Genomic DNA, 14,897 nt, shown 5'->3' with positions numbered 1-14,897 from the left:
TGATAGCCTGAATATTAAAACTGGGTTTAAATACAGAACACCAAAGATATGTAAACAGTGTTGCTCAGCAACAGAAATGAATGAGGATGTAGTTTTACACCCTGACAAAATTAATACAACTGCACATTCAATTCTGACATGAGAATTTAGCTATGCTATCAAAGAATATTTATATCTCTCCATAACAGAAAAATTTTCTGAGCAAGTTCCAGTTAAATATTGACATTTTTGCACAAATGGAATTCTTTCTGAAATGTTGCCTAGGGAGTCTGGATGGAAATAGGCACTAGGAATCTCATTTATATCACACGTCTTCCCTTTGACTAATCCTGTGCAGATTTGTGCAGCTTTAATAATTAGGAATTAAAAAAAAATATAATAATCATTTCAGATCACTAGATAAAATACAATTATAAGCACAAAAACACATCTCTAAGGACAAACCATGATTTGATTGCCACTCTTCTCTCAATTCCTGGCATCAAGCAGATGTGAGGATAATCTGAACAAAAAACATCAGTCTCCTGAAGGATGCTGAGTATCAACACACAATTTGGGGGAATACTGGCTGCAGGGAATGTTTCCCTGATGGCAGGGAAAAAGTGTATTTCTGAAAGCAAAGTGTAACAGTTTAATGGAAATCATAAAATTTACAAAAACACCATTGGCTTATTCTAACTCTAAACTGAATGCATGTGAAAGCTGCTTAATGTAAACTCTTAGTGTTAATAAAAGAATATATTACTGCATTTAGAATTATTATGAGGATTTTATGTTTAGGATGACTAAGTCATCACTGAAGTCCTTTCTAAGCCTTAAGACAGCTATCCAATATTAGATATATTATTACACCTGTTAAGAAGACTTAGAAAGAAATTATTCTAATATGTTCTGATTTGCTGAAATTTAATTAAATATATGAAAACTTTCTAAACCCAGCTTCATGTATTTCTTTATGAGTCACACAGTGTTGGGAGAGAACTGAAAATTTTGGCTGCATAAAACTACTTCTCACCAATTCTATGCTTCCTCAGTTCCCTAAATGTTGGGTAAAGCATACCGGGTTTCAATATGGCTCAATGATTCAGAAAAAAAACCTATTATAGTAAGATCCAGACATCATCTAAACAACATACAGTACAATTAGCCTTAAACAGTCTATAATTATTATAAGGTTCATAGTTATAATTATTTTTCTTTTCAGTAACACTTACAAAGTGAGTTCAATTATTAAATAAAATGTCATAGGGCACCTATTTATGTATTTTTAAAGCAAGTAGTTATGAAAGGATATAATTTTCCAGCAAATATCCAGCTTGCTGTTAATTTCCAGACCTTTTGCCTGTTGTCTTTCTTCCTCCAGCTGCTTTGCATTCGCATACTGTGTCCCATCTGCAGGAGGTTCTGGGAAGCTCTCAAAATTGAACTTGTCAACTTGAATAGCCATACTGTAGCAAAGGGGGAAAAAAGAGAAAAATAAAAAGGATTTTATTTATAACAACTTTACAAAATATTATGTACAAAAGTGTGTCTTGACCCAAACATTCACTTCGAAAGCCATGTGCACTTCTCTGCTTTTACAAGCCCACTTCCTACCTTTTCCACAGAATTTTTCCTTACAAAACTCGGGAAAGAATGATAAAATGATGTCAGTACTAAGTGTCAAATATGACCTTTCTCTTCAACTTTGAGAACATATCTGCTTCTGCTTAATGTATGTTAATGAACTACAGGCCATATTAATTTCAATACCATAGTATAATTCATCAGTACCAAATGGTTAAATAATTGTTTTATTAAATGTATGGTGAGACATAAAAGCAAATTAAATTAAATATATTATGTTGTAATGCATACTAAATACTTATATGTTAAACTAAAATCACTAATCTAATTTAGAAGGCAATTTAGAGCAGCTCACATCACATGAAATGTGGTTATAGCAGATCTAATATACTGTGCTGCCAAAACAGCTTTCATTTCCTGAATCGTCCAAAATAGAAAAATAATTAGGGAAGAATTAAAATATATTGCTCTTGAGATGACTTTGCACTTAAGGAAAACACAGGACCAAGCTACGGCTTTTTAGAACCACTGATGATGAAATGCACCTACAGTGGAACAGAGGTGTGAGAAGGGCATTTCACAAATTACACAGGATTACTTTTACTCTTTCTCTATTTCTGCATCTATCAATGATAGAAACATATTCCAAACGTTGCCGGAAGAAAAATAACAGAAATCAACAAGAAAAGGCTTTGAAATCCCACCAGACCAGAAGATATTTTCTATAATTAGCATTAATTATCACAGAATGGATTGGATTGTAAGGGACTTCAAGGATCACCAAGCTCCTACCCCCTACCACAGGCAGGGCCACCAGCCTCCATATCTAATACTAGGCCAGGCTGTCCAGCTTATAGAAGATGCTCAATTACAGAAAACGTTGAGCTTGAAAAAAAGCGAGGAAAGATTCATAAAAACAAGGAATCATCCGAAGCTTAACAAGTTTACTGTGGAAAGGTGAATTATATCATCATGCATCACCCCCAGAAAAATCTTAGGAGAAGTCATTAATGTTCCATGACTTCCTTCCTTATTAATATACACAAATATGGCACTGAGACAAAGGTGGCACAAATACTGCTTCTAGAAGCCACCCCCTCTGCTGGTCATGTCTTTCCTCAATTTCATGTTTAAGAATCATAGAAGTCCAAGAAATCAATCTATTCCTCTCTAAGGGATGTTTTTTGTCTTGGCTATTTTTTGTTCAGCAAGAAATCATTATGATTCCTTCATTTGCATGCAAAGACCATCAAGTGCTGGGCATACAAAAAAAAATTAAAATGAGCTGCTGAAAGTAGATCATAGAAAGTGCAGGAATCAAGCCAAGAACAAAGAATGTAAAGAAAAACACCTGGACACATTTTGTAGTGTGGATTTAAAACAAAAAAACACAAAACAATACTCAGGTCTGAAAACAATAACTTGAATTCTTATTGATTTTTAACCACTGATGCAAATGGTGGTGCAGTTCCCTGGGTTTTGCACGTGTGGAAGACGAGGTGCAATGGGAGCTTTGCTTCCAAGATGCTTTGTGCTCGGTGCCACGTGGTCAGATGAAAAGCCAGTAATTAATTACTATTGTATATAGAGCATCGCTTAAATTCTTATATAATTATTCATACATAGTTACCTATATTCATATTTCAACAACAAATTATCTTAGTTTCTGAGCAGTGAACCATATTCAGAATCCATCTCCCATTGGATCTGGAGAACAGCTCATTATTTACCATGCCACACTTTTCTAAGTGAGTGATATATTAGAAAAATATTCCTGCCCAACAATATTTAATATTTAATTGACGGCATTAAGATTGCATTCTTTTGTTAATGGATCATTACTGGCAATATGGTAATTTTTTCTCTGGAAATTAAATATGCATGTATGCATTTTTTTCCCCAGACACTCCACAACAAATCCACCTCAGCTTCAGGAATACAGGCGAGATTTTGCTAAACAACATTTACTTGTACAGCTCTGAAATAACCTGTACTAAACTCAAAGGCATGGCAACATGGTTTTACAGGGCTTCTGGTACTCAGACCACAACTAACTTTTCTGTTTTTACTGATGCTCTCATTTATACTGTGTACAGGTGTATTTAGTATAGTGACACCTCAAGTCTCTTGAAAAGAAAGAGAAAACTTCCAGAGCACTCATCTGCTAGAAAGTGAGAGGTCTGAGAAAAAGAGAACTACAGAGAAAATACCAGAGGAAGCAATATTATGGATAGAGCTGTAGGCAGAATATATGAAAACAATAAACAGAAATAAATAGTATTTTTCAAGACGTTAGTTGCACTCAAGCAGTAGCATGACAAAAATAAATCCTAACTCCTACTTAAACATAACCATTTTTCACCATCAGTATTCTGCTTCCTTTTGATCTAAAAATATTAATATAGATTTTTTTTCTCTGCATTCTATGTCCATGGCATTACTTCAGTATTTACTCTCCAGCCTATGCAATGTGTAGTAAATTGGAGTGACTTACCTAAAAACCAAATAAAAATATAAATGCCTCAACCTAAATCAGTCACTCATTCCTAAAGCTGTCCCCCTACAAAAACACAGCTTCTTCACTTCTAATACGGAGTCAGCAGATGCCCCATCCCTGGAGGCATTCAAGGCCAGGCTGGATGTGGCTCTGAGCAGCCTGGTCTGGTGGTTGGCGACCCTGCACATAGCAACCAGATGATGATTGTGGTTCTTTTCAACCCAGGCCATTCCATGATCCTATGATTGTTCCTACCTCAAACAAAGCACTCACCAGCAAGATCTGAATGGATAAATGACCAACAGCCAAAGCAAGTTAACTGAAGGAGCAAGCAGACACGCTGGGCATTGGGTTGCAATAACCAAATAAAGAAGAATTTAAAAAAAAAAAAAAAAAAAAAAAAAATTATGTGATCTGCACAGATCCACTTAATGGTTTTGGTTTTATCCCAAAAGCAGCAGAAAGCAGAAGGCAGTGAACGACAACATCTTGAACATCGCCCAACTTTGTCACTGTGCTCTGCATTAAAATGATAAAAATGAAACATATTAGAGCCGTTAAAGTCTTTCTCCACTTCCATCTACAGTTACTCAATGACCTATGATTCTTGTGAAGAGCTCTCTGCACCTCTTTTCTCCCCTTATTTGTCCTTGCTTGTTGCAAAAGGAATCTGGAAATTCTATATAGAGAAAAGTAAAATGAAAGGCAATTGAGATTGAAACAGGCATTCGATTTACTGTGAGCAGCTCTGACAACGACGGCTCACACTGTGCAAGGGTAATTGCATACCCAGTTCTTTGCCCTTCACAGTAATTAGGCATGAGGAAAAACTTACAAGATGTTAAAACCCCAAAGCTTAACCACATACTTGCTTCAGCAAAAGGGACCAGAGATCCTTTTTAAGCCACTCTGCCTGACGGGGAGCTCTCCAAATCTTCTACAAGGAGTGTTTTAAATAAATCATGAGTTATTTGTATAAAAACACTGCATTGTGTAAAAATATTTAATAGCCAATCCCGCAAGTGCAAAATAGGTTTTGTTTCTCTCCGGCTAACCTTGCTTGTGTGGGAGGAGGAACAAAGTAACACAAGTTTTCATGAATAATGAAACAATCGTGGTTTGAAACTCCTGGGTTTTGTCATGAAATCAGCTCCAGCCGTTGTGACAGCTCCTCAGACAAGGAAGCATAGGAACAGGGATGCAAATTAGTCAAATACAAATTAAGGGAATGAAGAGGAAAAGGTCAGCTTGTTGGCAATGCCGATACGTTTGCATGGTCTCATCCCACGTCACCTGTCAGGATGACTTACAGGGAAAAATATGACAAACCTTCCACCGGTGCAGCAGCCATTTCAATGACAGTTTTCTCAAGTCTTGTTAAAGTAACAGCACAGAACTATTAAAGATATCGGACAGTTCATTTCATCACTTCTCATAACATGAGTTACAGCTTTACTGGAAATACTGCCCTGACCTGGTGACAAACTGCACAACAGACAGGACTTTATGCACACAAGGAAACTTCCTGCAAATGCCGTCATGACTAATCCCGAGCCAGCGCTGCACACATCCCTGTTCACAACAGCAGGACTGGTTCAAACGAAGCCATCCCAACATTTCTGCGGAAGTGGAAAGCAGCAGATAGAATTAATCGGTGGAGAAGTCAGTAAGGGAGTGTTGTCTGCCACACTCAGGCTGCGGCCTCTGCCCCAGGCACGTGCTGCTGGCCAAGGAATGAATCATAGGTTCATTAAAGTTGGAAAAGACCACTAAGATCATCAAGTCCTACCATCAACCCCTCACCACCGTGCCCACTGAACCATGTCCCTCAGTATCACATCTACACCGCCAGAGACAGTTGCAACACTACCTCCCGGGCAGCCTGTACCAATGCCTCACCGGCATGGGCAGACCCTGCCCACCCCCTGCCCCCACTGCGCTGCCCACAGCTCCTGCCCTCAGTTCTCATGAAAGGGTGAGTACATGTAATGAAGTTACACATCATGCTCACCAAATAAACAGGGTTGAAAGCAGACATGGAATTAAAAGAAAAGCAGCAATCTGGTTAACGTAACTAGATTTCAGCTTTCATTAAGGAAGAAAAATATTGATGCTTTGGTTGAAAAAATAAAAATCTAGAGTTAGCCCTTATTCAATTATCTTTAGGAAGAAAGGATGTAACAAGAACCCAAAAACTCTTCCTCATGGCTAACTACCTATTTAAATACTATCACCCACAGATGAGTGTGCAAGCTGTTTCCATAATGAAGCTGAAATGAGGCAGTTGGAAATGTTATTCAATATTATGCTTTACGCTTCCTGCCCATTCTCCTGACATATGGGAGACAGCAGGGACACGGACACAGAGCCAGACTAGATTAGTATTACTTAGGAAAAGCACTTATATATTCACATATAAATGTGCGTGTGTCTATACATATATATACATAAAATACATACACACACACACGCACATATAAGGTCACTGACAATGCACGTCACTGACATATTTGAATGTATATGTTATATATATTTATGCATATACATAAATCTATCTGTCAAATATGTCCTTGTATTGTCAGTGAGCTTAAATTTCAGAAAGTGTTACAAGTGATGATGATACCATTTTTTCTCACTTCAGGGAGGAAATAATAATAATTATAAATAATTATAAAAATTATTATATATAATATATAATATATAAAATATATATATAAAAATAAACATAAATACGAGCCAAGAAAAACAAACAAAAATATCCTCACTTGATACTTACAGTATCATGTCTCAGGTATATATAGTTGCATACAAATACAAATACTGCAGCTGATTAAAAAAAAAAAAAGGCAGAGTAGTGACACTTCAGTATGCAATAATTTAGGGGCTAGGAAGGACTTCAATTATCAAATCCCTTGTGAGATTACTCTGTTTGTATCAACAGACAAACATGATGAAGTCATCCAAATAAACATATATTGTGCTTCTAAATACTTCAATACTTGAGAAATGCAATCTAGATGTGTGTTACAACAAAATACATCTGTACAAATAAATGGCTCAAGTGACCCTTAAGTAATGATATCTCCTCCTGGCCAAATGCTGACTTCATAAAGAAAAAGGATTGCTTTAATATCTGAACTTAGCAGAGCAAAAGATAAATTTTTCCATTAATCTTTGAAAGGTCAATTAAATTAAAAAATTTGCATTTAGAGCTTAATTATTTATTTCAAATAACTGAAGAGAAGATAAAAGCTGAAACTATAGTGCTGAAGTCTGTAAAATTCAACAGCTTACACTTATCCATGCCATTTCAGATGATAAAAAGTTGAACGAGGAAAGAACGGTTCCTCTGTGTATAACGTAATGTTTGAAAATGGAACCGTGTTAAGAGAAGGTTAGCTCCATAAGCCTCCTATTTAAATGAGATTATACTGTGCATGCTGCGAATCTCACTTCTTAATTCCTAACTCTGAATTTGAAAAACATAACCTGATAATGAAGAGGAATAAAAATTAGCTTCAACTGGAATCTCTCGTTCGCTTTCCCATTCAAAGACTAGGATCCTATGGCAGAATCGCTGGCTACGTAATGAAGTAAGAAATTTAGAACAATAAAGATGGCAACAGCATACTTCATAAATATATCAGCTTCGAAAGTTTGATGATCAACTGTCATTGGATCAGTTTGGAAAAGAGGAAACGTTAACTATGATATTACTTAAAGACTGAGTTGAATATTCTCCCTTATTTATCAAATCTGAACTACGCATGAATTTTCACCCTAACGTTATTCAAAATAATTCCATACTGTACCTTCTACCTCACAGCGGAATATTAATAACCACAGAATCAGAAAAATAAATTATTATTCAGTTACTCATTTGCATAATTCAGTACTGCAGTTACATAGCAGAAGGCTCAAAAGAAAATGCGTATGAATTAAAAAAGATGGAACTGTGTGAAAGATAAACAAAACAAAACCAGTTATCCTAAGCCCTGAAAACTTGCCATTTCAGCTCTGCCTCCTCAGGGGATATAGAATACTGGCTTCCTGAGTTTGATACACCTAAAAATCAACTTATTTTCTCTTTGCCTAAAAATTTCCAAAATATCAAAGTATATTTGGCATCGTCCCTCTTCTATGGGAGCATGACCATGTTGCACACATCTTAAAGGTCATCTTCAAGGAACATAATGAGATCCCAATCAAATCAAATTCAGAGACAAATATCATGACAGCTTACACATCCAAGAAATCAAGGCATCACGGAATATCCCAACTGGAAGAGATCCACTAGGATCACTAAGTCTAACTCCTGGCTCCATGCAGGACCAGTCCAAATCCAAACCCTATGTCTGAGAGCAGTGTCCAAATGCTCCCTAACTCCAACAAACCAATGGATCCTAGCCATTCCTCATCCATTTGCTCTTTTTTGAATGTTCCCTGATCACGCATACGAAGCAGTTCATCTCTGTGATACACAAGAGAACCTGAAATTACACATGGCTCTGCAGACAAGATTTTCATATAGAAGTAATTCCAACATTTGTGGAGCAAAATGATACAATGTGTGAATGCTCAGTGTGCCAGACTACACCTTCCAACATGGACTATCACTTCAAGATACAAGTAGACCTTACATATACAGTGAATTATTCATTTACATTCCATTTCCTTTTTTTTAATACGCAAACCTAACATTTGCCCTTTTCCCCAAAGCTCTGCAGTAAAAGCTCATCTTGGGATGAACTGCTATGACAATCAAATTCTTTTCCAAGTCACTGCTTTACCAAACAGTTTCCCTTTCTAGATCTAGATGTATGTTGATCACAAGTGTGACCTTCATATTTTCAGGATTTTCTACAAAATCAACATCAGCTGTTCAAAAGGCTCCTCTGACAGTCCTTCGAAGGTTCTTGTATGGAAGTTAGTGCAGATAACAGATATCAAAATCTTTACTTTGCCACAGCCTCAGTGATTTCTTTGGTATGTAAACACATATCTTATCAGAGATACTGAAGTTTCAAAACCAACTTTTTGACTCTCACCATGCTTATACCAGCCTGCCAAAATCAAAGTTTGGGAGCAAATCAAGACTTCATACTTCAGGAAAACAAAGCATCAGTACAATAGCAAAGGGGACACAACAGCTCACAGGCCTATGAGTTCCGACCCACAGAGCTGTGCTCATTAAATCCCTAAATCTTACTTTTCCATGAGTAGGTTCCAGTTGTGCAGGTCTGTGCAGGCCACGGTGGCCAACTGCTCAGCACTCTCAATAACAATTAAGCATATCTTACTCTCACAAACACACAAACTTATTATATTATTAACAACATCTTTTCCCAGAAAAACCGAATGCATATGTACATTTCCTTCACTAGTAACACCTATGTGTTCATTTAGAAGCAAACTTAGAAAGAAAGCTATTTTTAGAGAACAAATCAACCACTGAGCTAAGCAGCAGCCTGCAAGACTATACTGCTCTTATCAATTCTCCTCAACAGTTAGACCCTTAATGAATGTTTATGTCCTAGCTTGAATGCATTTCCCCTCTGCCCAGGGGATAACGTTTATAAACAAGGCACTGCTTCTATTGCTAGCATCCCTCAGCCTTTAAGTAGCTCTGGATCCTGCTCCAGCAACACACAGCACTGGAATTACCTTTGCTTGAATCTCACCCTGCTTACATTTGCCTACCTCTGAATGTTTTACCCTACACATGTTGCACAAGTCGTCTCATTTGCCTTACTTGTACATTAGAAAACGAGCACAGCTCTAAAATACTCCCCTATTCTGGCTAGAACTCAACTGCTATGAGCTCACATTACGAAATGGCAGCTTCTTATGCTCATATGTTCAAGTGTTCATTGAAAGGCATCGTTCTAAGTATGTCATTAAGCTTTTTCACAATTTCCACAATTTTTTAAGAGAAAGTATTTTTCCTAAAATGTGGAATACTATATCACGGTTAAAAAGTGGTGCTATTTTTCATCTACTTTGCTCATGCTTGCTTGAAATAATGCTTCACAGAATCATAGAATGTTCTGGGTTGGGTTCAAAAATGTCCAGCTTGAAATATGTATTTTAATTAACTAAAGAACAATTATTTCAAATAAAATAATGTTAGTATTATTGAGATACATTAGTAATGTGCTAAGATACGTAAACACTGAAGTAATGATTTTTTTCAGCATTACTTTTTCACCTAGAAATTTACAAAGCCTTTTCACTACTCTAAATCCATATTTTATGAGCTAAAACAAACAATTACATCAAAATTACACAAATCTCCAGTTCTCTGCAGTATTCTTTCACAAATAATTAAAACAGATGCTATCTAAATTTCTGCAAGAGAATTTTCCTTTAAAAAATATAAAGGCAAACTGCAAGGTAAGATTCAAAGATTCTGAAACAGGAAACTACTCAAGATCTCTTTTATGACGACTGCATATACTTTCATCTAGTTAATTAGATTTTGATGACTATAATGCAAACATACATAGGCATATCTAAATTTAGACAACTGAATCTCGATTTTAGGAATCAGCGTCGTACTTTCCACATTCAAGGAAAAAATAAGAATAATTTTCAATTCTCACTTGCTGGAGGGCTGAAATTCACTTGTATGTATACAATCTACAACACAATTTACTGTGTTCAGTTTTGGAGCACTGGCTACAAGAAAGACATTGAGGCCCTGGAGTGTGTCCAGAGAAGGGCAGCGAAACTGGTGAGGGGTCTGGAGCACAAATCTCATGAGGAGAGGCTGAGGGAGCTGGGATTGTTCAGTCTGGAGAAGAGGAGGCTCAAGGAAGCCGTCCCTGGCAGTGTTCAAGAAGCATCTGGATGAGGAGCTACAAGATATGGTTTAGCAGCTTAGTGGGTAGTAATGGCGACAGGAGGGCAGTTGGACTAGATGACTTTGTTGGTCCTTTCCAGCCTTGCAATTTCATGATTCTGTGATTCTATAATTCTTTTCATTTTTAGTTTCTAATCTGTCATGTTTCCACCTCCTGCAAAGAAGCCAAGAAAAAAAAAAAAAAAAAACAACAAATATGCAGAATGATGTGAAAATACACAGATGATGTTAGGCCAATCTGATAGTTTGGAAGGAACAAAGGTATTTTCCCATCACAACCAAGAACTGAATGCAGCAAATCGACTGTCCCAAATGGAGAGGCTAGTAATAGCAGATGAATTGCACCCAAGAATTTTGTAGCAGTTTTTCAAACCTTTTCATCCACAGCTAAGAAGCCCCCATGCTCCTGCTGTACTAATTCCCACTGTTGTATGATTACACAATCAATATATAATTAAAATTGGGTTTATATATAATAAGTATATAATGCAGTATGCAAGGACAAAACAATTCCAGCTGTAAAGGTAGCCACAATTAGCAGCTTTTAGATTTGGTGTTTGCTTATCACTGAGTAACAACATGGGAGATCTGCCCCCTTATACACAAACCAAACAAAATTCTGTCCAAGCCTGCCCTTTTAGTTGCATCATGTAAAAATTACTTCATCCACCCTCTTGGAAAACAGTAAATGTGAATAACATGGATAAATGAGAAGTATGGAAAACATTACATGATCTGCTTTTGTTCTGAAAGTAAGCTTTTTATAGAACAGATTTCCTTTTTTACTGCTTACTATTCTCCATTTCACTTCTCCCATTCTACTAGAAAGGAGACGCCATCCAGCAGTAAATTGAGGAAGAAAGCCACAGAGACTTTTTATTCCCATTGATTCCCATTGAGCCTCCCTCAGGGATATACAAGTCAGAAATTGCTAAATTATCATCTAATAGGCAGAAACAATGTAGGCGAGACCAATTAAGTAAAAGGCAGAAAGTTGTATTACACGTGTAATTAAATGAAATTCTTTGACTAGACTACATTAGTATAATTTCCCAAAAAGGACAAAATTTCACTTCAGTCAGCACAACACATTGTATGATATGTCACTAAAACAGCACATGAAGAGTTTTGATATTAGAAAATAAAAAATAAAAAAATGAAGTTACTTCCAGATGTTAAGAAATAGGGTAAATAGCAGCCTTCATTCCCATATAGCACACTAATAATGCAGAATTGAGTACAAAGTCATATAAGTGTAGGTTGGATGGTTTTTTTTGTTATTCTTGTGGACTTTTTTCTCTAGCTGTTATATCCTTTAAATATGTATCCACACGTTTTTTCCAACTGGACTGTTCAGTTCAACCCTAACAGAAGTTCCCAGGTCAGCACAGAACGTAGGAAATCGCTAAGCCAAGTCAGCACCTTAATTGCAGACTGCAGTACGACTGACAATAAATAGGGATGATAGCTTTGGTTTGTAATCATGGACATCATCAAAAAGAGTAACATAACGGGGAAAAAACAGCAGGGCAATCAATGCTTCTCTACGAGGCTTCGGGTTCTTTCTCTCAAACCATTCTCAGCACTGAGCAAACTATTGCTCATTGAAGGCTCTGGCTCATCAGTGCCCGCTTCCCTGACTTGTGATACTGCACAGGTGCTCTGCCCCAGCCCTTGGCAGCTATTTCAAGAGTTGGAAGCCAAATTAGGGTCACAATGTACTCCAAAAGGGACATACATGCGATGCTCCAGAGCTACAGAAGCCAGAGGGGTAACACTCACTCCTCCCTGCAGTGTCTAAACCAGCCAAAAACAAAAGCATCATCACTCTATTTTGAGAACAGTGCAATAGGATTTGGTTCATTTAAATAATCCAATAGAATCTTATAAAACTTATAAACTATAAACTATAAAATCAGTTTATAAAACTGACAATCTGAATATCAGCTATGGATTAACAACTTTAAGCACAATTGCTTTTTTTGGAACAGAATTAATTCTGCAATCCTGCTGCAAATGAATGGGCAAATGCCTTCAGAAACTTGTGACAGCCACTATAAGCTAAGCCAAACCAACATTTACCTTCAAGTAGTTCCTAATAACAAACTTTGTATTTCTTTGTGTATTATATCTCTTTAGTCAATACCATTTTAATAGTTAATCTTTGACTTCTGTCTGAGAATGTTCCTGTCCCATTGAAATTAATTTGCCAAGCTGGCTTAGAAACCCCGGTGAAATCATTATCATCATTTCATTATTGGACATGTCACACTGTTTAGTTCTTAAATGTACACAAACTAAAATGAACGACTTTAAAGGAAATACTGCGATTCTCTTTCTCAGTTGAATAGTATGGACGTGCAGAAAATGACAGAGGCACATGATTTAAATTGCCCTAGAAAAAGCAACCACTTGGTATCACAGGAACAAAAAACAGCTTCTTAAAAATGCTAATATTTTTAAATGTTTATTGTCTGTATGAATCAGTTCTTATGTCCAAGGGATCAAAATAAAATGAGTTTGTGCAGTTGATGGCAGCCTTGAGAACAGCAAGATGCAATGCAAAAGACAAAAACCAGGGCCTGTTTTGGTGAGTCTGGATTCATGTATTCAGGACAAGCAGTACAGACGTAACCAACTGCCTAATGTCACTGTGTGTCTGAAAATATCCTTGTACAGGAGTTCAGCCTGCACAGACTCTCAGATAACATTAGATGAAGGACAAGAAACTCGTCTTCAAAATTACAGATGACCAACACTTTAGTGAAAAGACCTTCCATAAAAACACATGAGAGAATACAAGAAAGTGACTTGAAAACACGTAGAATAGCCTGAGAAACAACACTAAGGAGCATGCTCCTCATCTAGATATAAATTCCACAATTAAGCCCATGTACATACAATCACTGTCTATTAGAACCCACTTGTAGTGATTTTATCAGGGCTTGCAAGTCATTCACTAACGTTCTTTCATGCAGTTCTCCATTTCATACCAAAGTGGGCACAAATATACGTTCTTTACTACATTCAATCCTCCTTCTGTGCATTCTGAAGGAATACAGGCAACAGCTGAAATAACCAGCTAGTGATGATCATCTTAAGATATGCTTTCCAGCAACAGACTGAGGGGGAAAAGGAAATACAGCTAAAATACAAGGTACCTGTTGTGCCTGATGCTGTTGCTTGGGCATGGCAGAGTTGCTGTAGGGTGAGATGGGGTAAAGGCTACTCATGACTAATTAGTAAATGGCTTCAAAGTTAAAGAAAGGAGGTTTAGATCAGATAAAAGGAAAAAGGCTTTCACAACAAGGGTAGTGAAGCACTGGAAGCGGCTGCTCAGAGAAGCAGTGGATGCCTCTTGGAGACACTGAAGGTCAATCTGGACAAGACTCTGAGCAACCAGATCTAACTGCATTCCTGCTCACTGCAGAGGGGTTGGACAAGATGGCCTTCTGAAGTCCCTTCCAACACACATGATTCTAGTGGAGCATTATTTGTAGAACATAGCACAGCTCATTGTTTAAGCCTACGGATATTCTCAAAAACATCTCAAAGACTTCAAACTTAATTCTCTAAGTTTACTTCAGTACTTTAAAGTATAAAATCCAATGAAAAACAGTCGGACTTCAGCTCCTGACTTCAAGATTACTGCATATGGACACCTATCTTTAAATGAAGTAAACAGGACAACACTTTCAACATTAACTCTTATGATATGAAATATATGAGGAAAAAATCCTACAGATCTGTATGTGCATGGGAGTTTTTAATTATATGTTCTTTGCTGCAGGAGGGAGTAATATTTATAAAATATTTACTAAATCTACATATGTTGCTGCATTCTTTCACTCCCACATCTTCCAAAGTTCAGTGTACTGAATAATTCAGGTTCTTTTCAGTGGCTAAAATTTTTTACAGTGTTTTTGTTTCTTTCTAAAAAAGAAATTATTCTGTTGTGTCACAGCTTTAGGA

At 36.9% G+C, this 14,897-nt stretch overlaps 1 protein-coding gene across 3 annotated transcripts in view; it reads right to left on the bottom strand.

Annotated features, from left to right (window-relative positions):
• TRAPPC9 (trafficking protein particle complex subunit 9) overlaps nucleotides 1-14,897 on the bottom strand; it is a gene marked incomplete at both ends in the record, with an annotated part of 466,587 nt that overhangs the window by 257,789 nt on the left and 193,901 nt on the right. For all 3 annotated transcript variants that reach the window (XM_079533233.1, XM_079533234.1, XM_079533235.1), the window contains one exon: nucleotides 1,295-1,448. In XM_079533233.1, the coding sequence (XP_079389359.1) occupies nucleotides 1,295-1,448 (154 nt within the window). The remainder of the gene's footprint in view (nucleotides 1-1,294; nucleotides 1,449-14,897) is intronic.

This window comes from Tetrao urogallus (assembly GCF_951394365.1).
Source record: "Tetrao urogallus genome assembly, chromosome: 3".
In the NCBI taxonomy this organism is placed as follows: domain Eukaryota; kingdom Metazoa; phylum Chordata; class Aves; order Galliformes; family Phasianidae; genus Tetrao; species Tetrao urogallus.
This window is presented reverse-complemented; position numbering and strand designations above follow the sequence as displayed.